The following is a 27,447-nucleotide window of genomic DNA, read 5'->3' as shown; positions in this document are numbered from 1 at the left end:
CTCAACATTCATATTGATGCCTTGTGTTTTTTCATGACTTTGTATCTCTTCTTTTTCCTCGCAGAATGCCTCCTACAAGGGCGAGTTCTCTGCATCCCACCCAACAGTTAAGATGTTTTGGGAGGTGTTTCATGAGTTTCCCTTAGAGAAAAAAAAGCAGTTCTTATGTAAGTGAGAGACAACTGCGTAATGGTTTGTGCTACTGAATGTAGAGTCACACCAAAATTTATGCAGCCATCTTGAATATTTCATTCATTAATACAGTTTATTTACTATAGATTAAAAAAAATGGTTATAAAATATGACAAGATCTTAATTATGTCAGATAACACTTGAGCAAAACATGGTCAGGTCAAATTGTCTGAATAATTTTTGGTTCCAAATTTTACTGGTAGTCCACTGTATGAAGAATATTTGGGTATAATATGTCACAGTTTACTTTATTTTGCTATCCTCACTTACATAAATGAACTATAGTGTCCTGCACCCACTAGTAAAAATATATCAAAAATGTCTGAATAATTTTTGGTTTGACTCTATAATATAAACCTGTCTGAATGCAAAGCCAGTGTGAAGACCTATTCAAACCAAAAGTGAAAATCACAAATCTATATATTTATGCACCTTTATACTATATTTTGTGCTCCTTTGATCTGCCATCATCCATAAACTTGCAGAGGAGAGTTTGACGTTTCGCGTAAAGGAGAAACATCGTCTTTTTCGAACTAGCTTCAAGTTTTGTTGAATGCTACTTGGTTTAAAAATAACTCCCGTGTGAGCGGTGCTTCAGAACCCAGACAAAATAAGTGTTGTTTATGTGCTCCCACAGTGTTCTTGACCGGCAGTGACCGCATCCCCATCCACGGCATGGCCAGTCTACGCATCGTCATCCAGTCCACTGCTGCGGAAGAGCACTACCTTCCTGTGGCTCACACCTGCTATAACATGCTGGACATGCCCTGCTACCAGACCAAAGAGACCCTGCGGCACCGGCTCACACAAGCCGTGGAGCAGTACGAAGGATTCAGTCTGGTCTGAGCAGGAACTACGGAGGTGGCTGTCTGTATGCTGGCACTGCACTTTAAACCTGTGGAGAAATGGAAACGAACGCTGCTCTCGCATTTATTTTACCACAGAAGAGCACGTCCAGAATCTCATGCGAGTAAATCTATAATTTTCCTATTTTTACAGACTTGACTCTTGACTTGCTTATTTGGTTGCATCTTGAGACGTGCACTTTTGTTTTGTTTTTTTCTAAAATTTATATTTTTTAAATGACAAAAATAAATTATAAGATTGGGATTAGTTGAGTAGTTGGCAAAATAAATTAAAGACTTGACTTTCTTTATATTTTTTTTCTGAATATAATTGTTTTTGAATCAGATTTCAAAACCGATAGGTTGCTCTTGTCTAGACCATGTTATTTTGCCGTTTTGACTTTAAGGAAGGAAACAAATTTGGAACAAATTTACTAGTCTAAGCATATGAAATGCCCACCAAAAGATCTATATATAACAGATCCATCACAACCCTCTAAATTGGGGGCCCGTCCGGGTTCAAGATGGTAGCGATAACACAGCCCCATCAGCACAGTACACCATTACAGGCCCAATACATTAAAAGATTTTAACTCGAGTAACCCCTTTTGTTTCTGAGCTTTACCCTTTCAGCTCGTGCTCAAATCGGAAGTTAAGCATTTTCGCACCTCCTGAATCCATTCCAACGGTTTTCCTTTTATGTACAGTAGAAAGTAATCAGTATAAAAGTGTCTCTTATTAAAGATAGGCATGCATGAGCATGTCATGCCCAGCTGCTTTTCGGAAATATTTAAATGAACTAAATCAGATTTCTCTTAGAATGCTATGGGGTTCAATTGAGGATGTGATCCAGCAATAACTACTGGTTGATGTATGACGTGTACTAGTTATGGGATTTTAATTACGTTTTAATCCAGCAAATGTGAATATTCTAACAGCTGTGTTCTTCCAGTCAGTCCATTGCCGCTTTCAGTTTAATCCTTCTTGTTTCACAGGAAGGTCATATGCTGTAAAATTTCGTTTTCTACTCACATTTTCTTTCTGATGTTGGGTTGCAATTAAAAATGGACCAGAGTTCCTCGGTGGTTTCTTGAGATGGGGGATGATAAGGGACTGTTGAGACCACGGTGATGTTTTGCATCTAGCTGCATGAGATGTATTTGTTTGTATATGATGGAAGGCCATATAAAGAAGTGTTTCTATCCAACCTATTCCTTTCTGTCAATGTATGCAAACAAGGGCTTCTTAGTGGCTACTGATGCATTGTTATTTTAGTAAAGTATATTTACTTTTATAGCTTTCAAATGGAATATATTGTTTTATCTATTTTTTTCCAAAACAATAAAATTATTTCACCTCAAGCGTTTTCTTGCACTTAATGACTCTGAAATGAACACCCAACACCAGCATAGTCAGAAAAAATATTTTGGTTTTATATCATATGTACAAAATACAAATACAATCATGTACTAAAATGTACACACAGTATTCATCATCTTTATCCATCATTCTTGTCACGTTCAGTAAAAACAAAATTCACGCTACAATTTTCCAATCTGGAGAATAAGAGAAGTGGGTGACGTATTCACTCGGTTTGTATCCACGTTCACCAGGCGCAAACGCTCAGTGAGGCCCCATAGGTTTGCTTTCTATTGCTGGCTAACAATAGAGATGTGTTGAGGGGATTTGATCCACCCACATCACTGTTAAACAGTGAGTTTCATAGTTTCAGTGAGTTAGACACTGGAGACTATTTAGTACAAAAATATACACACACAAAAAAAGCACAATGAAAGCTGGTTTATAGTACCTTGGTTTGTGCGTTTCTACACCATTACAGCATAACGAGAGATTTTTTTCCTTTGTTTTTTGGTTGTTCATTTGCACTTTTTATCTTTCGTAAAGAAAATTACTGACTTGAGTAAATTCTAGCTTAGTCAATGGCCTTAAAGATTACAGCTTCAGAGATGGAGGGGAGAGAAATTAGATAAACGCTGAACAAATGCAAATGATGCATTTTCTCAAAAGCATTAATATTCAAAATAACGCCATTTGCATGAATTATGGCACCAGTAAATAACAAAAAATAATATACAGAGAGCCTTCCTTCCATTAATTGGTTACTTTCTTCAATTCATCAAATACTAAAAGTTCCTATAATGATAAACTCTCCTCATCTCTAAGTATACACATAGGCAATTTAAGACGCAATAGCTCAATGTTCTTCAAAGCTTGTGCCTGATTGTGAAAACACAGTTGTTTCTATATTACAGCGATATTAATATAGAAAAAACGATCTAAAAACCAATACGAATTGTCGTATAACACAACACAAAATATATCAGAAACATTCTTCTGGACTTCAAGGGAATTGGGATCAGAGATTCGCAAGTAATCTGACTGCGTTCTGAAATCCACGGTCTCATAGCAGACTGCAAAATAATCCGAAGTCAAAAGCAGAACACGAGTCCTTATCACTCTACGGTGAAACGAACGGAACTGTACATCTGCTATTGGTGAACCAGGCGTGTCTTGGTGTCCTTCAAAGCCAAATGTTCCTGGAAAACTTGTCCAAGAGAAACATGTCTTTGTACCCACTGTATTTCTTTGGATAGCAGTGGCTGGTCCTTGTTTGGCTAGTGGAGTAAGTCTTAGCTGAGCACTAGATGAACTTGGAGGAGTCTCTTTTACTGATGAGCACTTCCAACAGCCTTAGCTTGGCTTTAATATGCTTGTATTCATTGTATTCCCCAGCCAAGGGTGAGCGATCTTCCTTTTGCACGTTTCTATGGGAACAGCAAATGTAGAACATTCAATAATAAGATTCTGTTTCTCTCTGTAGAGAGTATATGAACATTTTCAATACTTAGAGCAAACATGTTCACTTTGTATTTGTATTGTGGAAGTTTTCTTTACCTGCCGTTCTGTTTGAAGAACTCATCCTCAAATTCACGGAGGTTTTGGCGGATTCTTTTCTTTTCCTCGCGGGCTTCCTGGAGTTGCTCCACAAGTTCCTGCCTGTGTGTTTGGTTAGGAGGGAGTGGAAAGTTTTAATATTCTTTCGACCCACCGCAGCAACAATGCAATAATTTGCTGCTTCAATAGTTGGTAAATATTACTAAACAATTAGCTTTTTTAAAATGCACAAATTACTTTTAGCCATTTGTATATATTTGGCTTTGGAGTTCCACAAGATGAATTATGAATACAAGAAAAAAGGTAAAAGGTCTGTAAGGGCGCTTACACACTAGTTTGTTGTGTCAGAAAACACGCCAATTCATTGACTTCAGTAGAGATGATACGTAGCAAGGATGTAAAGGAAAATGGCTAGATTTGCGCTACATCACACAACCAATAGTTGACAATATTTTAACTACGATGCTTTGACCATTGACAACTTGCTTTTGGAAATCTGCATTCTTTTAGTAATTATACCTTTAGTTTGCCAAGGATGCATTTTCCAAAAGCACCATAAGTGTAAGTAGACTGTAGAGACCACTGGCACTAATGGTCTCTACGATATCTTTGGGTTTACTGTGTTTTTGAGAAACCCAGCCTGGGTTAGTTCCTGGCCATTAGAGGTCTGGTCTGACTCTTTCCACATCCTCAAAATGGATCTCAAAACACTCCGTCCAAGCATTATCTTGTGTGTCAGCGCCCTAAGACATACGTTTCTACTCTAAACCGAATACTTACATGGTAGCAGCATGCAAATTGGACAATCTCATGTCCATGGTGTTCTTGGAGGGTGATAGTTCATCAACAGGTGAGATGAAACCATCTGTGTCCTCATCCAGCTGGTCAAGAAGTCCCAACATGCTCAGCTCTGGCTTAACCGTGACCGTGAACTGTGTCCTGGTGTCACTGTCGTCGTCCGAGCCATCCTCCTCCTCCTGGAAAAGAGCAGATGGCGCTGGTTAGATCAACTCTGAGGGTTTACGCTACCATGACTAAGCAGTATGAAGCCTGAAACATTGATTTGGAAGGCAAATCTAAATGGGAATCATTTAGGAATCATTGTGCATCAAGCCTGTGTAGTGACAAGTGTTAGTACAAATGAAAAGCATCAGTGCTTTAACAGTGCAATAAATAATTTTCATTTCAGTGGAGTATTTAATGCACTGCCTTACATTTGAGTCACCAATTCAAGTTTTCACATCCCTGGTGCCAAAACCCAACAGGGATGATCAAACGGCAATGGAATCAGCAGGAGTTGAATCTCACAGCACTCCCAAGTATGTGCCCATGCAGTTACTGATTCATGATTAGGTTAATGAGGAAACTAGTGGGGGGGGGGAGGAGGTGGGTCAGCCGAATCACTGGTTGATTGAGCAGTAACAGCTCTTCACCTTTGTGTCGCTGAAGAACAGGGCTGGTACACCCTCGATAATGGGCTGCAGCAGGGGGCCTCTGCGCTTGCTGGAAGGCGAGCCCTGTGGTGGGTGTTAATAGTGACATTACAACCCGGTAAACTACCTTCACATAAGCCCACTTCAGGGCAGGAACTAACTCCACTAATGGACTATAAGATTCACATTAAATAAACCTTGAAATCTGAAGATGGCTCTTCAAGAAATTGTCTTAGGGCATATTCACCAAATTGGGAACCCACGGTTTAACTGATGCTAACAGAAAATGTAACTAGATAACCATATCTTTGACTCAAAAATGGAGAAGCTAAAGCTAAAAGACAATTCAATTCAAACATGTATAATCAGGCTTTAGAGTATTATATAATAGTAATATCCATTTTGTGCTACATAGGCCAGATGTTTTCAGAACATACCAATGTAATATTGGCATGCACTTAGGGTGCATTTCACACGCATATCATACTGTATTAAGTGGGGAAAAAACGCTTCCTGTGGTGTGGGAATATGCCCAAGGTTGTGGTTTAATGTTTTTAGAGTATGTGTGTAAGAGACTTAGGAATTATAAGGAATACTGTTGCAAATATCCAGCTACAGGATGTGACCTCAGTGAGCTACTCTTGAGCTCTTGTTAAAGACGGGCTTATAGGCGCTAAAAAGCCCCAGCACTGCCATTGCATCAATACTGCAGCTAAATGCTTATATTGTGCTACTGCTAATGCTATTTCCTCTACTAATACCGTGGAGATTTATCCATACCGTTTAGATCAAGAATAAAGTAGAAATAGCAGCTAGCTATCCTTTAATACAACAACAGTAGCTTAAGCATTTCTGCTAGCATGGCCCGGATAAGTATTAGCTTTATTTCAAAAACCTAATGAGCTGCCTCGCTGCCAAATGCCTACATGGTCAGCAAACGAACTGTCATGAGCCGATTTGGAACAGTCTACATAGGCAGCAACTTTGGACAGCTCATATATGGCGCCCAATGCGGGACACTCGACTCGTAATGGTTTAAATACACTTCAAATGTTAGCATTTTGCTAAGCTAACCATACTCTAACCATAAATATATACAGTATTCACAAATATTAGGTCAAATAACAAGTTTAATTTGATTAATGTACTCTTGCTTAGTCAGCCATCTTGCTCCATGGCATACTGGTAATTTGGCTATAGGCCCTGTTTACACCTGGCATTACTATTAATATGCGTTTTGGCCGATCAGATCAAAAGTTGACGATGGAGACACATTTCCATTTACACTTCCATTGTCCACTTTCAACCACTTCTGTCCTGTTTTCTTTGAAGGGAGGGTCTATGGGCGGGTAAATGTATGGGCTCAGATCTTTCGATCTAATGGACAAAACAAGCTCGTGCAACTTACATATGAATGCGCCCGGAGACTACGGAAAAACATACGAAGAGCAGCAGCTTTCGTTTCTGCTCTGATAGCCGCAAGACCAGCCGAAAGCGACAAGTGCTTGTAAGAAATAAGGAATGGCAAGAGAACATTGTGCTTGGTACATTTGTCTTCAAACCAAAATTGGGTCTTTAGCCAACTAAGTTTAAGTTTAAATCCTATCTGGCTAATGCGCTTCTCATTTATGTTTATGCGTAAGGTCAGTAGGTGGCGAGTAGGCGTTGTTTTGTGGTTGTTCGAACACATTCGACCTCATGAGCGTCTACACTACGAAAGCAATCCTGTCTAATGCATTTTCGGCTACCTCTGGAAGTGGTCGAAAGTGGACAAGCTCAAAATTTTACACCCTGTTTACACCTGTACTTAGCGTCGTCCACTTGTGATCCGATCAAACAAAATGAGTCATAATACCAGGTGTAAACAGGGCCTTAGTGAGGTATCTCATAGGCAAAATAATGAAGTTGCAACAGCCAGGATTGGAGCTAAACTCTGAAGGACACTGGCCCTCCAAGAGCAGGATTGGACACTCCTGCTGTACATGAACTCCTAGATGAGAGATTTCTCCAGTAAATGGAGAAACAGAGTTGGGACAGAAGCATGCAATAGGAAGGGAAAAGTGAAACATGGTTAAGAAGAAAAGAAAAACGGTGGAAAAACAGAACTTACAATGACTGGAATGGCGGAAGCTCTGCAGAGGATCTGTTTGACGAGTCTGTACCGGTCGTATAAAGGCTTCATGACCTGCCTCTCATTCTTGGTGATCTAGAATGAGTGACAAGAAGACAGACATTAAAATCAACCTCAGCCTATGTAGATAATAAGTAACTTTTGAAAAACTGTATACTCACCGGTCTCCCATGGATGTTCTCATAATATAGAAGAGCTTTCTGAAGGGCCACTTTTTCTGCTCCAATCTGCTCACGGGTCATGTCCTAATGAAGAACAGAGAATGAAATTTTAAAGATTTGTGCAGTTGTTTACAATAAAAAAGGTCAAAAGTGGAAAAAGACACCCTTAAAATCGCACCTTAATGTCTTCAGGTCGGCCAGCCTCCTTGCGTTTCTCCTGCAGTTTGTTCATGACTGCATCCAGTGTGCTCTCCACAGGGGGTTTGGGGGCTTTGGTCTCAGGAGCTTTCTTCTCCAGCTGAGACCCAAAGCTCTTGGGAAGCGTGTTGCTACGCTGGCGGGGGATGGGCGTCAAATCCTCTTCTGACTTTAGCAACTTGTGATCTGTGATGTAAAGCCAGAACATGGAGCCACTTGTTTATAAGAACTTTGCAAGCCATGAGCAGAGCAGATTAGATCAGATGTTGTTTTCCTGTTAGGCCCAACCCACAAAGGTTAGTGAGAAATTATACCCGAAACATTTTGTTTGAACAAAACATCATGAAGATTGGATTAACATGGCTTACATGATACAAACCACTTTCATAACAGTAATTGTTTTCACTTGCAGAGGCATTCATACCTTTCAAGTCTTTGCGCATCTTGGCCAGTTCATTCATCCAGCGCAGAACCTCTGGATTGGCAGCTTTGTCGCCGTGTGAAGGCTGTCGAGAAAACACTAGACTCAATGTTTGTAGCAAATAGAGCTAAATACATTTTGCACTGGTCAATTAGATCATAAAAATGGTACTTTGAGAATGACTGCTTCATTGATTATAATGGGATTGGTTGATCAGTGTAGGATTTTTAGTTGTTCCAACAGATTTAAAAATGACTCATCCAATCAGATATAACGTTTTACTGTTTAGACATCTCTAAGGCTCACCCTGTATTTGCGCTCATCCTCGAACTTCTCCTCGAACCTCCGGATCTTCTTCTTGAGTACGTGGATCCGCTTTGAAAGCTGAGCAGAGGTCAACTCTTCCCGGTCGTCGTCGCAGGAGCCTAACGATGAACTTCTTCGCCTACTGTATGAAGAACATCATTCATTTCACCCTCTGAAATACATAGTATTTCATCTTCCATACCTCACAAGGGTTTTGTTTTACCTGACAAAGGAGTGGGCATTGGGTGGTGATGGAGGAACCTCTGTGTCGTCCAGATACTGCTGACCGTCTCCATAAGCATAGAAACGTGGCGAGACCATTGGGTCACTATCCTCCTCCAAGAGCTGGCGAATAAGCTTGCCACCGGCGTGGGGAGACAGACGAGCTTCCTCGCGGTCCATACTCTCCCTTTGCCACGACGAGTAGGCTGGCACTGGTTCTGTCAACACATAAGCATTAAAATTGAGGGACAATGACAAAGTAGCATGCCTAGAATTCACAAGTCACTTAGTAAATAGCCAAACGGGGAACAAGTGGCAACAGGACATCCACAAAGTTGGCTGTGACTTATAACAACAATCTAACAAATGTTTGAGTACACATTAAATTTTAACTAAGCTGATACTCTATTGACCTTGTTGCTATTTCGGGTCAAAAGCACTAAAATGTGTGCTGCTCAGCTCAGTTGTTTTTAACTTTGAGAAACAGAAGTACACTATCACCTTTGAAAAACCACACATGTATTGTGTATTTAATATTGTAGACTAGTAAGTGTGACAAAGTGTTCTGAAGACTATCATTAACTAAAGATTATTAATCAAACACAGTGAGCACATGCTGTGATACGGGAATGTTTTGCTTATTTACTATGCAGATGCTGTGACCGTAAAGTAAGGTCAGAAGAGCAATTTAATGATGCAGCAAGAAGAATGTTGCGATAAACGCTGACTGCAATGTGACCTGTGGAACTGGTGTGCATGATGGATCAAACTCGATCTTATCTTTTGTTATAAAGTTGATATCAGCATATTTACAGCATTGAAGTGAAGGTAAAACCCTCAGTGTTTGCACAAGATTCATTCAACATTCATTAGGACAAACAATAAAACAATGTGTTTGTGCCCACGTTTGGTACTGTAACTTTTTTTATTGATGTTCTTACTGAATTCTAAAAGAACATTAAAATACTCATCAATAGTTTATGGGGCTAAGGTGTTCTAATTGGTTTTCACATGTTGCTATGCAGTTGCTGATTGGTTGTGGTTGGTTTCTAGGGTGTTGCTATGTAGTTTCAAAGGTGTTTACATTTTTTTTTTTTTTTTTTTTGGGGGGGGGGGGGTACATTGCTTTGCAGTTTCTATGGTAATGTGAGTCTTTGCCAGGTTGTTTAGCAACTATGTGATTGCTAAAGTGTTTTTAGCATGAAATGCTAAAATGTTCTAAGTGTTTTCTTTGCGGTTGTTAAGGTAATGTCTTTGGTTGCTAAAGTGTCCTGAGTGGTTTTTAGCACATTTCTATGCAGTTGTTTAGGTAATGTGAGTTGTTGCCAGTTTGCTTTCATTTGCTAAGTGATTTTTTTAACATGTTGCTAACTTGCTATACAGCTGTTAATGTGTTGTAGGTGGTTGGTTAGGAGTTGCTATGTGGTTTCAAAAGAGTTCAGAGTTTTTTTGGCTCACTGCTATTGCTATCATTATCAATGTTTAATATTCACAATATTAGCAGTAATAGCGGTGATGCGTGCCTTAGCAAACATAATTTCAAAACATGCACACTCACTCAAACACTCAGCTCAATATGCCATTCAAAATGCTGTGCAGCCAATCTGTTAGAGCTTACATTCCCACAGGTTCTGTGCACTTTTTGTGTCATGTGCTTAACAGTCATGCTTGAGGAGCTAATGGGTCAGGTGGACCTCTCCCTCATGGCAGCACATTTTGGAGCCATTTTGTTGAGCCGGCATAATACATCCAAGCATTTGCTGCAAGATGGCCTTTCACTGAAAGACTCACAAAGTCTCTCAGTAGGCTATTGCGAACATAAATAAAAGCACATATTATTGTGCCTGTCCTCAAAGGCTGCAGGTTGTTAGATGCTAGCTTGGTACATGCCAGTTTGAGGTGTTTTATTGGTTTTCCATGCAGCTTTTAAAGGTCACTGGTGAGAGACGGGGCTAAGGGATGTCAAGTTGTTAACAAAAGCAGATCTCAGCCCTTACCCTCATTGTGACTTGATTTTAAAAGGCTTTTGAAATCAAGGAAAGGTGCGCTAAAGAAATGAGAATCTGAAAGACAAAAGGAAAGAGAAGAAAACTGTGAAAACGACCCAAGGAAATGCTGTTTTACTCGAGAGAGCAAGACGGGCAGAAAAGCAGGGAGTGATAGATAAGACTGTAGACATCACAGCTGGCAAACAGCTGCCTCTTGGCACTGCAGTGGGTCACCGCAATGTGCTTTGGCACTGGCCTCAGTGGGACAAAGGTCTGGCAGCTCGATGTTACATACAGTCCTGAACACTCATTTGACCACTCCCATGAGCTGGAGCAATAGCTTGTTTTTATTGCCACTGTATATTTACAGTCGCGTGAGTTCCTTTCCAGCAACCATATGCTTCCAGAGATACAAAACACTTTTAGCTTGTATAATCATTTACCCTTTTCATCTGTGATTTTATTCCACTTAGCATAATTGCTATGATTATACTGAATATAACTATGTACAGCAGAATGCACAAAGCATTAGATCTGTTTTGTTATATTTGTATAGTGTTTTTACCACACATAAAACTGACTCTTTTCATCATGTTATCTGTGATTAAGTTGTTCCACTCAGCATAACAAATGCACTGTGAACTACTCAAAATAGTTAAATTGCTAGGATTTGTGGCACATAAATAGGTAATAATGCACAACTGGATATTGACTGCCTAAAAAACAATTGAATTTATTTATTTTAAAGCGCTTTTCACAATAAATTTTGTCCTAAAACTGATCTGATTATCATGTTATCTGTGATCAAGTAGTTCCACTTGGCATAACAAACATGATTGCAAGGATTTGTAGAATATAACTAGGTAAAGAACACAAAACCATTCAAATTACTGATCTGTATAGCGCGTTTCAAAAAAATAATAAATATTCCGAAATGATCTTTTTCATCATGTTTTTCTAATTCATTTGCTCCATTTAGCATAAACTAAATAGCTAGGATTTGCAGAATAAAACTAGGAAATATGCACCCCAAAACTAGTAAGTTTATTTAATTTAAAATGCTTTTCACAATAAATACTGTTTCAAAACTAGTCTTTTTCATCATGTTATCTGCAATTTTATCTGCAAACTTAATTGTAAGGATCTGTGTATAAGATGAAAAGGCCTTAAAATCATTTAAATTCCAAATTCTATTTAAGTATAGCGCATTTTACAATATATATTCCAAAACTACATGAAGAAAACTTTTCTGTCTAAACACAAGACAGCACATGGAGGAACTATCTCATGTTGCAATCCCAGGAATGTCTGTACCTTGCAAAACCACAGAGCGATTTATTTTGACCATCTTAGTCTAACAGTCAACCGAGACGTGTCATTATGTAAGCAGCCATTTGAAGCTCTCACTAGAGGGTGCCGTTGAACAACTACATTATACAGTATAGAGATTCTGCCAAGGCTGTGACCACAATATTAAGCACTATATTAAAGTAAAGGGTAACTGTAAATCAACATGGCAACCCTCACAGCAGGGCAGCTCCATATATGTGCACTTCACCGCCTCGGGTGAATCCGTGCTAGGCCTTGAACGGAGAAATCTAGGATTTCGTACACTACAACATTTCCAAGGTCAATGCGAAAAGGGGTGTGTTTGCGCATGTTTGTACAAGTCAACAACTAGCACATGCTGCACGAACAGGAGAGGAAACAGGAAGGGAGAGTGTTGTGAATAGCCATGATAAGTTTTAAAGGCTCAGACGTGACGTGCACATAGCAACAGCTCCCAGACTCCTGGATTTAAACCTCCTCCTGTTTCACTTCTCAGTTGCTATGACTATACGGTCCTCCACTTGTAGAGCAAAACGTCTGCTTGTTGCTAGGCTCACCCTCCTCCACCCCAAACAAATTTAAACCCTGAAGACAACAAATGCTGTTCATCGTAAACTTGACTGAAATGCAGCAGCTGTGGAAATGCACCAAACCATTTTATTGTGATGCATCTGATCAGTGAAGTTCATTTAGATTCTATGGACTGCTTGCATAAAACATGGCCTTACAGAGAGTACAATATGAATGCTGAAAAAGATAAATGAAACAAATAAACAAAAAGTGCTCTATCTATCTATCTATCTATCTATCTATCTATCTATCAATCAATCAAAGGATTTGATGAAAAAGTGATATAATCTACAGGTATATTTACAAATTAATCTTAAATTAAATTAAATAAATAAATAAACTCATACATAAACACATTATATTCATATTACACATACTTACTATATATACACACCAATTATATATACACAAAGTCTATCATCTATATTTAAAAATTAATCTATACATTAAAATGAAATTAAAAAAATAAATAAAACACTATACATATTAAATATATATATTTAAATAAAGTAAATATTACATATAATTACTTATATATATATATATATATATATATATATATATATATACACACACACACACACACACAAAGTCTGTCATCTATTTTTATAAATTAATCTATACATTAAAATTTAATTGAAAAAAAATTAAAACAAAAAACAATATTCCATTTTATCTCAAAGAATATGATGAATAAACAAAAAATTGCTATAATCTATATTTATTAATGTACATTAAGATTAAATAAATTAAATAAAAACTTATATAAATGTATATTGTAATTCTAATATTGTATTGTAAGTCTATCATCTATATTTATAAATTACTCCATACATTAAAATAAAAACAAAAAACAATATTCCATTTCATCTTAAAGAACATAACAAAAAAGCGCTATAATCTATATTCATTAATACACATTAAAATTAAATACAAAAATTTAATAAAAACCTAATTTTAAAATATATATTATATCTTAAAGAATATGATACATAAACAAAGCAGCACAGATATGCAATTAACAGCCTTTCGACTGTTTACAAACAGAGGATTATGGCCAAAGGGGAAGTGTGGGAAAAAAAAAAAAAAAAAAAAAAACATGCAACAGCAAGAACTGCAGCTGAATCCAGCGCAAACTCAATAAATCCCAGAAGCATCAGAGTCAAAATTCTCATGGGACATCGCAGGGCTTTGAAGACGCTGTGGCTCAAACCTCAGTATTTACAACAACCATGCACTCAAAAAAAAAAAAAAGCATTGCTATCACGCTTTTGCAATGCAAAATCTGGGCTAAACGCAACAGTATGCAATGCATGAGGAGGAAAACAGACTGCTTGTAATCTTCTTCCTCTGTTAAGTGACTTAATAAGATCCACTGCATGAGGACACAATGTGGGCAAGGCAGACTTGCAGCTGCCGCCCATGTGCAGAGAGACAGACAGCAACAAAGTGAGAGAGACAAATATATAAAAAAAAAAAAAACCACTAACCTGCCCAGTTGCTGTCGTCTGTCAGAGTAGAAAGGTCCAGTCGAGGGACATCGTCGCACGGCTCTGCGCCACTAAGAGCCTCCTGGATCTTCATGGCAGGCGTCTAGCAGAGAAAAGAGCGAAGGATAAACACCAACTACACCAGAGTGGGGGTAGTGCGCTTCTTAAGTTGAGCAATACCCTGCCTGCGCCTGTCCCCGTCTACTTACAGGCTGGGAGGAGGCAGGGGGCGGCACTGGAGGACAAACCCCTGCCTGCTGATTGGCTGTCTGCCCTGCTCAAGCCCCACCCATGTTCCTTTGAAGGTGGGTGTGGTTAATTTTATGTTCTTTTCTATCTCTCTACCCCTCCCTTTCTCTCTGCGCAGCTGTGTCCCAGTAGCTGAGAGAGAGAGAGAGGGAACATGCCGAGCACGCAGAGCACGCAGGCAGAAATGCCTTCCCAATCATTTCACTTTAGCATTGCCGGGACTCTTCCCTCTGTTTCGGCAATGATCAATCACACAGGAGGGGTCGCGGGGGGTGCAGACAGATCTAATCCGGACAAACGTGCAACTCGGTCACTCGCACAAACACACACTTCCGCCACTGGGGCGTGGGATGGGGTCTATTTTTGGAGCAGAGGGGGACTTTTTCCCTAACTACAATGTGAAAAGGAAGTTGCAAATAAAACAAAGATTATTGGAAATAGGGCTGTCATTAATCATTATTTTGATGAATAAAAAAAAAAAGAGACCTAAACAAAGGCCTAAGCCTTTAAAAGGACTTAAAATAAAAATATAATAACAATGAGGAAATCATATTTGGTTGAAATAAAGTTATCAAAAGCAAGTATGGTTTTATAGAACGACACTGTAAAAATATAGGCTACATAATATAAACAATCATCTTATGTACATTATGTATTATAAAAAAAAATGGCTGAAGAGGGCGTTAAGGGCCTTGTGTTGTTACACTTTACAGCAGATCAAATCCTTGTTTAATACTGGCCAAATGACATTCAGTTCAAATGTCCACTTAATCTTTGGCCATTACTTTGCGATAGAAATGCTACAGCCACTGTTATTTCTTGAACAAGAATATGCGGACATCAAAACATGCACGCTCAAATCGAGGGTTTAAACTTTTATTTTGAAATCGCCTTGCATGTTTAGAAACATATTGATGTAGCCTATTCTCCTGTGTGGCTGTAGGTTTATAAATGATTTACCTTACAATGTGTTCCCAGATGAATGTTATAAGCAAACCAAACTCACAGCATATGTAAAGACAAAGTTTGAGACGCGATTCACTCATGTAAATAAAAACAGTACATGTGGAGCAGCATTTGTCGAACTGAGACGCACCTACGTATGTAACCTGCACGCGTGTAAATAAAGCGCATACCGGCTATTAAACCAACAGCGCATATATTTGTTTAATTTAATCGCAGCCTTTGGGAATTCACAATAACACTATGATTAGTCCACTTTCAAATAAAATTTACCTGATAATTTACTCACCCCCATGTCATCCAAGATGTTCATGTCTTTCTTTTTTTTTAGAAAATGACCGATCATTTCGCTGGATAAGACCCTTATTCCTCATCTGGTATCGTTTAAAGCACTTTGAAGCTGCACTGAAACTGTAATTTTGACCTTCAACCGTTTGGAGGCCATTGAAATCCACTACATGGAGAATAATCCTGGAATGTTTTCATCTTAATTTCTTTTCGACTGAAGAAATAAAGACATGAACATCTTGGATGACATGGGGGTGAGTAAATTATCAGGAAATTTTCATTCAGAAGTGAATTAATCCTTTAAGATTTTTAAATAGCTTAGCCTAAATAGAGTACTCGAATTGAGGAATCGTGACAAAATTTCACATTTAATTAGGTAACACTTTCCAATAAGGTTCATTAGTTAAACATTAGTTAATGTATTATGTAACATGAACTAACCATGAGCAATACATTTGTTACTGTATTTGAAAATACAGTTGTTCATTGTTTGTTCATGTTAGTTCAGTGCATTGACTAATGTTAACAAGATTTTAATAATGTATTAGTAAATGTTAAAAAAAAATTCACAAAGATTAAAAAATGCTGTATAAGTGCAGTTCATTATTAGTGTTACTAATGTTAACTAATAAACCTTATTGTAAAGTGTTACCTTGAAATCAGTGTGTTAATTGCCGATTGTGAAATTTACTAGCAATTTCGAGTTAAAACTGGTTCTACACCAAGTTTTTTTTTTTCCCCAGTGTGCATGGCCTGCATTACTGACAGCATGACAAACAGTCCCGTTTAGTTATTACGCCACACATGGCTTACTCATGCTAATGCAACTGGATTTGGAACGCACTTGTGCCATTGCAGACGTGCTATTTTTGGCGATGTGATTTTCATTACGTGCCTCATCATGATCCTTAATTGCAACACTGCTGATATTGTGTCAATCCAAACTTAGAAAGAGGACTTTGTGCTGTTTAAAGTTGTGCACTTGGCTCTGTAAAATGCCTCTGCCAACATGCCAAGAGATGTGATGTTTATTACCACCAGAGTAGATAAGGAACAGAATGGGAAACAGACTGTCCAGACTTCCTGAACGTGATAAACACTGCCACTTCAATGGAACGAGACTAAAAGCAAACATTTAACCTGAAATGAGTCTCATTGCACAAATACACACTCATCAAAACTGAAAAATATACACCAGTTCATGAGCAGGCTAACTGCTTATTTAAAACGAGAATGTGTTTACAGTACGAACGTAAACCTAATGTATATACAACGTCTACATGCTTTTGCTTAAACCATGACGAAAACGACTTTAAGATCTGAGCGGTGGAAGTCAGTTGACTTAGATCAACAGGCTTTCCACAGATTTACAGCCTTCACATGATGTTTGTCCCAGAAAAACATTGACTAAAATCTCTCCAATCAAGGGCAATCAACAGTAAACAATTCATCAGATAATCTTCTTGTCATCACCTGATTAAAGAGGTGACAACAATAATGAGATTATATGGCTGATGAGATAGAGTTATTATGGATATAAATATTTCAATCTACGCATCTCATCTTATCCAGAGATGCCAAAACACCAGTAATCTTATCTAGAATCTCAAACTGTGGCCCAAAAGCTCTGAAGCAAAGGCTTTGTTGAAAAGTTAGGGGGGAAATTAAGCATTTAAAATAAGTTGAGATCTCTGTGTCTTAGGGTTTTTTCAAATAAAATGTTCATAATGCATTCATTTCAAACAGTGAAATCGCCAAGATTAAGAGAGTAATATTCAACTGGTCATGTGATCTCAAAATGATAGACCCCCATTTCTTTATGTACTTATAAAACTTTAAATAAGGACAAAATTATGGAGTGCACCTTAAAAGAAGCCATTAAATATGAAACTAAGACAAAATTATGTATTTACCACAAATAAAAAAAAAAAAATGTATTCATTAACGTCATGCTCAGTATAGAAACGGAACTGTCAGAGATGGCTTTAAACACTGTGGTTAACTAAAAAAGCTGCAGTAAAGCTCTGCATATGAGTAAAGGATTATGCTTTTCAACACGTTCAAAGAAAAAAGTCTCTAATCAGCTGCCAGTATCAACGAGATGGGAAGCACTTATACCACAATGCATTGAGTACGTGTCACTTCTGGGTACAACATGTTCTAACTGTTAGAGCGCATGAAGTAGTAAGATCTCACGCATGACATGCAGTGACACACTGATTCAACATGTATGTGACATCACAATGGCAGCGAATCATGTTTGGGCTTAACAAAAACCAATATTCCTTGTTAAAAAATAAATAAATGCCTTTGAAGGACAAAGAGAAAGAAAACTGAATTGCTTGATTTCTATCTTATTTAGACTAGACCGTTTTACAGACTGAACGTCGATAGAGAAACATTTAAACAGAGGATGTTCGTGACTATATCAACTCTTTCATTGAACCTCAAAGTATTTGAATGCTTGAGTCACTCTCAAAAATGTATGAATGTTGTTGCATCAGTTAAATAAACAGAGTGACGTTCATTTTAAAGGCAGAAGCACTACATTTCACTTCAAGGAGTTTGTTAGTTTCAATCTTAAAAACGAAGGTTCTAAAAGGAATGTCATAGAAGAACTAGTTTGGGTTCCCCAAAGAACCTTTCAGTGAACAATTGTTAAAAAGAACCACTTTTCTTAGTGTGAAGAATCTGAAAAACCTTTTTCCACTATAAAGAATTTTGACATGCCCTGACATTTGTGCTTTTTTTCAGTTTTTCATAAACACATTAATGACACAAGTATCATTACACTGTATTCAGCACAAACTAGGCTACCATAATATGTGAGGAACATGTATGTACATGTTTGTGTTTTTGAAGGAATAACGTTTATGCGTGGTTATTGAAAAAACTTAAGTCACTGAAATAAGGCCAAAAAATGTATATTAAATCTGTGTTCATAAGACTTCTTGGTATTGGAGGTTGTAGACTAGAGTTTTTACTTCAGAATTATGTAAAAATTATGCTGACTACTCTTTCATATAAAACAATATATTGATTTAGTTTTTGTAAGACACTTTTTGTCAAGAAACACAGTATGCGTGGAGGCATGAATCATCATGAATAATGGGTGATTCTAACCTGAGAAGACAAAAGAATTGCGTAATGATGACCTGAAATGACTTGCATATTAATGAGGCCTTTCAGTCAGGTAGGCTGTGAAAAAAGCCTCTGTAATCATGTCTCAGCTCAATTTAAAATAATGGTATTCTATTATATACTTTAAAATATAATGTATTTCTGTGATGCAAAGTGACTGAACAATTATGTTACCTCTATGGCATTTCATATAGGCTTTTAGCTTAAAAGCATGCACATTTGGGGAAATATTGATGGATTCTTATATGTTTGTCAATTTTCTATACAGAGGAGTAATATTTATTCTATATTTATTGTCATCACTATGAGTGCTGGATACTGTGTTTTCAATTCATACTTGCAGCCGGAGGGCGCTCTGTGCACCTTTAGTCCACAAATCCATATAAAGAAGAACAAGAACCAGGAACTAACGGCATGTCTTCTAGAGATCGCTAACCATGGCTTTAACATCCAGATAAACACTTTTCAAGACAATAAATACACGATTGAGACGATGTATGCATGTATTGACTGAATTTGCATCTGAATAGCGCTGGCTCCGTGGGCGTGGCCGCATTAGCAGATAATGAGCTGAATCACGGATTTCTGACATGGCTCTATTTTCATACAGATTACATAAACACAGAATGTTTGTTTTCGACTTGCACGATTTAAAACCTGACATTTCAACGTTTCTTTAGACATAAGTCTAATTTTTTTGTCATTGGTATTCACTAAGTTACAGTTCATTTTCTGAGAACTATCAGATTGGACTTTGTTCAGAGGGAGATGAGAGATCACGCATCATGTTAGTTTATTTTACAAAAAGCACAACATTTTGTTTTTACTCTGAGTGTACACAAATGAAAGAAGATATTCAACAGATTAAAATGGTGTATAACTCTTAATTGTATGTGCAACATTGACAGAGTATTTTGAGTCTCTTTCACACTGGTAAGAAAAAAAATGCGGTGGTATCGCCGGCGATACCTCAGACCTCAGAGTGTTAAAGGTTCTTCATAGAACCATAGATGCCAATAAAGAACCTTTATTTTTAAAGGGTTAGTTCACCCAAAAATGAAAATTCTGTCATTAAGTTCTCACCCTCATCTCATTCCGTAAGACCTTCATTCATCTTCGGAACACAAATTAAGGTATTTTTAATCAAATCCGATGGCTCAGTGAGGCCTCCATTGACAGCAAGATAATTAACACTTTCAGATGCCCAGAAAGCTACTAAAGACATTTAAAACAGTTCATGTGACTGCAGTGATTCAACCTTAATGTTATGAAGCGACGAGAATACTTTTTGTGTGCCAAAATAACAAATATTTATTCAACAATATCTAGTGATGGGAGATTTCAAAACACTGCTTCATGAAGCTGCGAAGCTTTACAAATCTTTTGTTATAAATCAGTGGTATCAAACCCCCCAGTGGTGAACCATTGAAATTTCGAAACACTTATGACGTAACGAAGCCTCGTTTACTGAAATCACGTGACTTTGGCAGTTTGATATGCGCTCTGAACCACTGATTCGAAACAAAAGATTTGTAAAGCTTCGAAGCTTCATGAAGCAGTGTTTTGAAATCGTCCATCACTAGATATTGTTGAATAAAGTCATTATTTTGTTTTTTTGGCACACAAAAAGTATTCTCATCACTTCATAACATTAAGGTTAAACCACTGTAGTCACATGAACTATTTTAAATATGTGTTTAGTAGTTTTTAGTCTTGCTGTCAATAGAGGCCTCACTGGGCCATCAAAAATATCTTAATTTGTGTTCTGAAGATGAACGAAGGTCTTACAGGTAGAATGACATGAGGATGAGAAATTAATTACATAAATTTTCATTTTTGGGTGAACTCACCCTTTAAGAGTGTACAAATTCATACAATTGAAGTGTCCAAACACTTTAGGACCACTGTGTATCAGTAATTGGAGGACAACCAACCGACTGGTCTGAACATGCAGGAAGACGACTAAAGCTGAGGGTTTGGTCCATTGGCACATTGACATTAAACGGCGCCAGAGCCCAGATGGCATGACAGCAGGCTAAAGGTAGGTGGTGGTCCAACAAATCCAGGATGTTCTCACAGTAACACCAACAGACACAATTGTTTGGATGCAATTCAGATGCTCTTCTAATCGCTTTATCCAAAGATCTGGCAATGTATATCAATGTTGACATGTCTTAACACCGCCGTAACAGACGATCACAAGACATTGTGAAAGCGCAAATATTTAGTACGGCTATCTATTTGGTGTTCTTCCTGTAGATGTCTTTTCACCTAAAACAATAAGCCACTCACTCAAGTATCTTGTTCATCTACATTTTTCTTTAAAAAAACAAGGCTGTTATTACATGAACTTTTCTTAGAACTATGTACGGTACTCAAACAGGACAAAAAAACAAAAAAAAACAAGATAAAGAAAGCAGGAAAGAAAAGTAGGTTGCAGGAAATGTGATACAGAAAAAGAAATGCTAGAAAAACTACACTCACCTGAATAAAATGTAACCCATGTTCCTTTTGATAGTTCCCCCTAAAAATATACATTTCATTAGTGATATTGTAACAGCATAACATTGCTAAAATGATCTGTAAAGATCAGACTGAAATTATCAGGGATATTGTTTTAAAAAAAATTGAATACTGTTTGAAATGCTGGGATCCAGTGTGCAGAGCGGTAGGTGCTACACACGGTTAGAAACAGCACAAGATTTGACCTTCTGTGATTTTACTTGTATTGTTAAATGAGAGTGTTTAGATATCCATAATTTATAACCACCAAATCAGCAACATTGTACTGTAAATGTCGCTATCATATGGTAATGTTTTCAGGTTTCTGATCTCAGACACCCAAGGGTCTCAGTTAAACAAGCTTAGTTTCAATAGACGTTTTTTCCCCCAATAAAGTCAATAGATTATTTTTTTTTGGTTGAGTTCTAAAAGTTAGGTTACTTAAGTTAGTATGTTGCTCTCAAAAGATCAAGGAAAATTTCATTTCTCATGATGTGATCTATTTAAGTTAATTCTATTGCCCAACATACATAGAACTGCGCATAATGCATTTAGAGGCGTTTAAATTACCTGTTATCAGCAGATGCCATGTTTTCTGTAGCATTTCTATCGTATGCCCCAGGTGGCACTTGGGAGTCCATTAGCTAGATTTAAAAGAAAACCAACACATGTATGTTCTTAATATATTAACAGTATAATTAAACATTAAAATAAATAAAGTGACAGTAAAGTGTGCATGTACAAGATTTTGCAGCAATCAAATTCAGGGATATTATTATCATGTTTAACAGTTGTAAAAGTGACTGGACAGTATCCACCTAGTGTAACTTCAAATATATAAAGTCTAGTCAGTGAATATTGCGTTCGTTTAAGTTCAGCAATTATTTAAAAATTATTTGAAAAAGCTTAAAAAACTCACTTTTTTACTACTGATTTTTTCCCCAAATAAATTCGAAGTACATCATTTTGGTTGAAAAGTAGAATTAAAAAACAAACATGAACTTTGTCATTTCTTAGTACTTCATGTTTAACGCATTTGTTTTATATCTAGGTTTACTGTTACGTTTTTTTTGTTTTTTTTTTAAATGTGGTGTCAGACTTTTGTCTACATTACAAACTGTATATCTAATTAGATTGGTTATCTGCCATTAAAAGCCCATATTGGTTGACCATAAGTTGACCAAGAGATGTTTTAGTATAACTGAGACATTACTAAGGCGTCTGTAATGGTGTCTAATGCACGTCACTGTGGTGTACCTGCAAATGCTTTGAAAACTGTGGTCTGATCTGCTGAGATGAATCCAAAATACAAACACACACGTAGTATAAACATGAGTCAGTGTCTTCGTCAAAACACTATTCCCATAAAAGCAAACCCTGCAATTTACCTCCAATTTTCCAAAAAGATGCATTAAGAAGGGCTTTAAGATAATTAGCTATTCCTGTCACTGTTCCGTACCACTCTTTAATTTGTGAGGTTTTTTTTATGGGGGGGGGGGGGGGGGTCAATGACCTTGAGAGTATTGAAGGGATAGTTCACCCAAAAATGACAATTCAAGAAAAATGAATGTCATTCCAAACTTGCATGACTTATCCTCTTTTGTGATCCACAGAACGGAGTATTTCGAAGAATGACTTTCGAAGAATGTTTTTGTCCATATAATGAGTGGGGCTCAAAACAACATGGGACCAATAGATATACAAAGATGGTGCACTCCTATTACTTATAAATGGGACAAACTGAAAAACGCAATATAGTGGAATAAGTCCCGCCTTCTAAACAGAAGAGCCAATCGCTGATTGATAAAATCACTGCATCTCTGCAGCTGCCGTTAGAAGCTCCGGTTCCCATCGAAACCAGAGACTCGCGCTTACGACTGCACATGCGCATTGGCTGGTATAGCCTGAAAAATATGCTTTTTGAGCATAAGAAACAACATTCATGGGACACTTCATGTCAGATTTTGTTGCTTATTTGAAATATGCTATTTAATTTTGAGTTCGGCAAGCAGTTTTTGAGATTTCAGGATTCCCCCATTCAAATAGAAAGGACTTGGGATTGAATGCCCGAAATAGCTGCCCGGAGACGTTTCAAATAGGGCGGCCAAGTAAACAGACTTTCCTTTAAAGGGACTTTGATTGGACCCATTGATGCTGTAGAAGTAATGAAAAAAATAAATAAATTACTGATGCAATTTTCAAAATATTCCAATATATTTAATGTTTCATAAAAAAAAATTCATAAATGTTTAAAAAGACTTGATGGTGAGTAAAAATGATTACAATTTTCTCTTTTATTGGTGAACTAAATTAAAATAAATGAAATAAATTTCTTAACATCTAGTTTAGGTATCATGAACTAGAATTTTTCAATATTGGTTCAAGTTAACTGCATATAGTAATATGTTTTTAACATTTCAATTTGGATTAATGTTGTGTATATAGTTGTACATTAATGAACATGAATTAATTATAAACAATATTAAAAACGAACATGAACCTAGAACCTAATAAATGCTGTAAAAAGTTGTTGTTTATTGTTAGTTCATGATACGGTACCCAACGCATTACCTGTAACACTTTACAATAAGGTGAATAATATAATCGAACAGTAAAAATCTAATTGCTCGTTGTTTGTTGATGTTTGTTCACAGTGCATTTGGATTTTAAATAATTATTAGTAAATGTTGAAATCACCATTGACTAAAATTAATAAATGCTGTAGAAGTATTGTTCATTGTTAATTCATGTTAAAGGATTAGTTCACTTTCAAATTAAAATTTCCTGATAATTTACTCACCCCCATGTCATCCAAGATGTCCGTGTCCTTCTTTCTTCAGTCGAAAAGAAATTAAGGTTTTTTGATGAAAACATTCCAGGATTATTCTCCTTATAGTGACTTCACTGGCCTCCAAATGGTTGAAGGTCAAAATTACAGTTTCAGTGCAGCTTCAAAGGGCTTTAAACGATACCAATATTCAAATTACGGAATGAACGAGGCGCCAGTTCCAATTTTTTTTTTCATAAGTTGAATAGGGAAGGTCTAGGACATACAGCGTAAACTTTCTGAAGAATACAGAAGACGGTCTGGCGGAAGCACTTGCGAGGCGATCATTTGTGTTTATAAAGCATATACATTTTTTTCCCCATGCTAGATAAGACTATTATTCCTCATCTGGTATCATTTAAAGCCCTTTGAAGCTGCACTGAAACTGTAATTTTGACCTTCAACCATTTGGGGTCTATTGAAGTCCACTATAAGGAGAATAATCCTGGAATGTTTTCATCAAAAACCTTAATTAAAGTGAACTAATCCTTTAACTAATATGGTTAACTATGAAATGAACAAATGAAAGCTTACTGTAAAGGGTTAATGCATGTGTTCCCCAAAAAATATGAAGATTATTCAAAACACCATTTGGAAACACTCCAGGTGGTTTTTAAGTGGTTGTACTAGGCTGTTGCCAAGTGGTTGCTTACTAGCCCAAGTCAAAAGAGCCTATTTTATTGTCTGGCAAGTGAAAACTAAGTATTATTGCATGAACTTTGTCGGACAGGTTACACTTCTAAACTGAATACTTACGGTTAGTGGTCTGTTGAAATCACTAACCCTTAGTAAGTGAAATATTTATAGTGATGCTTGCCTTGCTTGCAGAAAGACAAAGAGAAGGCCATGGAGATAAGACTAAAAATCAGACTTACAGTGAGGGCGTCCTGGTTGTCAGAGAGCTCAGTCAGTGTTGGACTGTGTTTGGGCTTCCTGTTTCTCAGAGCCTCATGTGGCAGCAGCAGACGCCCGTCAACCTCCTCTGTGACCCTCACACCCGGAGACGGGATGTTCTCTTTATCACCCTCGACCCTGAGAAAGACACAATTCGCTTTCAGACACCACAGAATGAAGAGAGATGAGCCAAGGACTTCCTGTGCTTGTCCATTACTCAAGGGATCAAATCATAAGACGAGAGCAGAAATGAACCCGTTGCTCTGATACCTCACCTACTTTAAGCAGACGTGACTGTTTATTTACATCTGTGTAACACAGCACAACTGTTGAGCCACTAATCTAATGTTTTCAGTGTCTCTGTGGATAATTTGCTTAGAGTTCATGTCAACAGGATTAGTTCGATCGCTCTGAGATCCAGATTCAACGACCCAAGCTGGAATGAAAATGAGAGTGGATGATAGTGATTCATAAAAAAATTTACATCTAATGGGTTTTTTGCTAGAATTACTGCGATTATATGGGATTAACTAACTAAAATTAGCTATAAGATGACATACATTATATTAGCCAGGCCGATTGGATAGTAGATATTTGGCCATTTTAAGATTATCAGCAGTCATCAGATATTTATGGAAGCTTGTTTCCGCCAATGAATAAAAAAATAAAGATAATCATGACTTTTTATCTCACAATTCTGACTTAACTCACAATTGTGATATAAAGAGAGAAACTCGCAATTCTGAGAAAAAAGTCATTTTTTCCCCTCAGAATTGGATTTTGTAACTCGCAATTGCGTGTTATAAAGTCAGAAGTGCGAGATATAAACTCACAATTCTGAGAAAAAAAAGCCAAAATAAGTGTTAAATGCAAGTTTTCTGTGCAACTTATGTGCATATATCATAACATAAAAGTAAAGTAAGTAATTAGTAATAAGTAATTTTACTGACCGCAAACTTTTGAATAGTAGTATAATATAATATAGTCAACTCAAAGTGTTTCTCTGTTAATCAGGTTTATTCAGCTGAGAATTGATATCAGAGATATAACCTAGATCGCAATCACAACAAACAACTTGCTAATTGTTTTGGGAGTGACCATGTGATGTTGATTAGAATAAGTTTACTAAACACTTTACAATGACCTGGAAAACTCACTGCACAGACAAGCTCCCATGCCATTTGGTCAGAGCCGCACCAGAGTCAATACAACCCAAGAATAGCTGCTTTTCAGGAGTAACCTGCTCCTACCTGAAGTTCTGCTCCTGTTCTCGTAGATGTCTCCTCCTCTCTCGGGCCGTTGTCAAAGGAGATGAAAAGTGGGCAGTCTGATCCAAGCCCTCTGAACTCTGACCTGTGTGCATGTGCGTGTTGAAGAGGTGCTGCTCGACTGCTGAGCGAATAGTCTTCTCCAGAAAACTGGGCAGAGAGAGAAAGAGAGAGAGACATGTTAATGGTCAAACGATGATTGCTTTAATTACCTGACAAATGGAACTCTGCTGTCTATTTAGAAAACTGACTAATCATTGATTCAAATAATTGAATTGTCATATTACGGCACTGCTTAATCACTTACTTTGTTAAGTCAGGTCTGCAGTGTCTAGGAGAGATCTGTGAGCTATTGAAAAGAACAAAGAAGAAAATACTGAATTACTAAGCTTAAAAATTTGCTTTAGTTTTTGTTCATATTATGAAAGCCAATGGGGCCCAAAACAACATTGGAAATATCAATGCAATTTTCAAAATATTTCAGTGGGTGGTTGCCAGGGCGTTGCTAAGGTGTTCTGGGTGGTTTTTTAAAGGTTTCTGATATGCTGATTTGGTGCTCAAGAAACATTTCTTCTTATTATCCATGTTAAAAAAGCAGCTGTGCTGCTTAATATTTTTGTGCAAATCATGCTAAATTTTCTTTAGGTTTTTTTCTCATAAAAATAAACAGATTTATTAGAAACTAATAAATTTATTAAAAATCTTTACTTTCACTTTTGATCAATTTAATATATCCTTGCCAAAAAAAAGTTTTATTTTATTTTTTAATTCTTTACTGACCCAAACTTTTGAACGGTAATATACATTTATATATAGTTACTATAGTCAACTCAATGTGTTTACCTGTTAATCAGATTTAAACAGTTATAAACTGCTATCAGAGATACAACACACAATCACAACAAAAGACTTGATGCACAATTCTGCACTGAAATGATGCCCTGTATCCAAATATAGCATAAATATTACACAGAAAATGTTTTAAACTTTTGCTTACAGTCTACAATACATTTTGGACCTCTAAAGTGAGTACTGTATTTGAGTTTGGGACTCTAGGGAGCTGTTTTAACATATTTTTGAACCACTGTTGTTTTTTTAAGACAATGCCTTCAT

General features: G+C 37.1%; 2 protein-coding genes across 10 annotated transcripts in view; one reads left to right on the top strand and one right to left on the bottom strand.

The window, feature by feature from the left end:
* The window catches only part of herc3 (HECT and RLD domain containing E3 ubiquitin protein ligase 3), a 36,124-nt gene extending 33,726 nt beyond the window's left edge, over nt 1-2,398 (top strand). For both annotated transcript variants that reach the window (XM_048196260.1, XM_048196261.1), the window contains exons 24-25: nt 65-167; nt 830-2,398. In XM_048196260.1, the coding sequence (XP_048052217.1) occupies nt 65-167; nt 830-1,038 (312 nt within the window). In that variant the 3' untranslated portion in view covers nt 1,039-2,398. The remainder of the gene's footprint in view (nt 1-64; nt 168-829) is intronic.
* Nucleotides 2,399-2,448: 50 nt separating this feature from the next.
* Nucleotides 2,449-27,447, bottom strand: part of fam13a (family with sequence similarity 13 member A) — a 60,163-nt gene continuing 35,164 nt past the window's right edge. For 4 of the 8 annotated variants that reach the window (XM_048196251.1, XM_048196253.1, XM_048196252.1 and 1 more), the window contains 17 exons: nt 26,642-26,683; nt 26,317-26,484; nt 25,048-25,204; nt 21,916-21,989; nt 21,328-21,367; nt 14,203-14,305; nt 10,823-10,888; nt 8,827-9,043; nt 8,604-8,745; nt 8,301-8,382; nt 7,857-8,062; nt 7,679-7,762; nt 7,497-7,592; nt 5,387-5,470; nt 4,734-4,930; nt 3,954-4,055; nt 2,449-3,823 (listed from right to left, as the gene is read on the bottom strand). In XM_048196251.1, coding sequence (XP_048052208.1) covers nt 3,700-3,823; nt 3,954-4,055; nt 4,734-4,930; nt 5,387-5,470; nt 7,497-7,592; nt 7,679-7,762; nt 7,857-8,062; nt 8,301-8,382; nt 8,604-8,745; nt 8,827-9,043; nt 10,823-10,888; nt 14,203-14,305; nt 21,328-21,367; nt 21,916-21,989; nt 25,048-25,204; nt 26,317-26,484; nt 26,642-26,683 — 1,984 coding nt within the window. In that variant the 3' untranslated portion in view covers nt 2,449-3,699. The remainder of the gene's footprint in view (nt 3,824-3,953; nt 4,056-4,733; nt 4,931-5,386; nt 5,471-7,496; nt 7,593-7,678; nt 7,763-7,856; nt 8,063-8,300; nt 8,383-8,603; nt 8,746-8,826; nt 9,044-10,822; nt 10,889-14,202; nt 14,306-21,327; nt 21,368-21,915; nt 21,990-25,047; nt 25,205-26,316; nt 26,485-26,641; nt 26,684-27,447) is intronic. The other 4 variants (XM_048196259.1, XM_048196254.1, XM_048196255.1 and 1 more) reach the window with 3 other exon arrangements.

Source organism: Megalobrama amblycephala, linkage group LG7 (assembly GCF_018812025.1).
Source record: "Megalobrama amblycephala isolate DHTTF-2021 linkage group LG7, ASM1881202v1, whole genome shotgun sequence".
Lineage (NCBI taxonomy): Eukaryota > Metazoa > Chordata > Actinopteri > Cypriniformes > Xenocyprididae > Megalobrama > Megalobrama amblycephala.
This window is presented reverse-complemented; position numbering and strand designations above follow the sequence as displayed.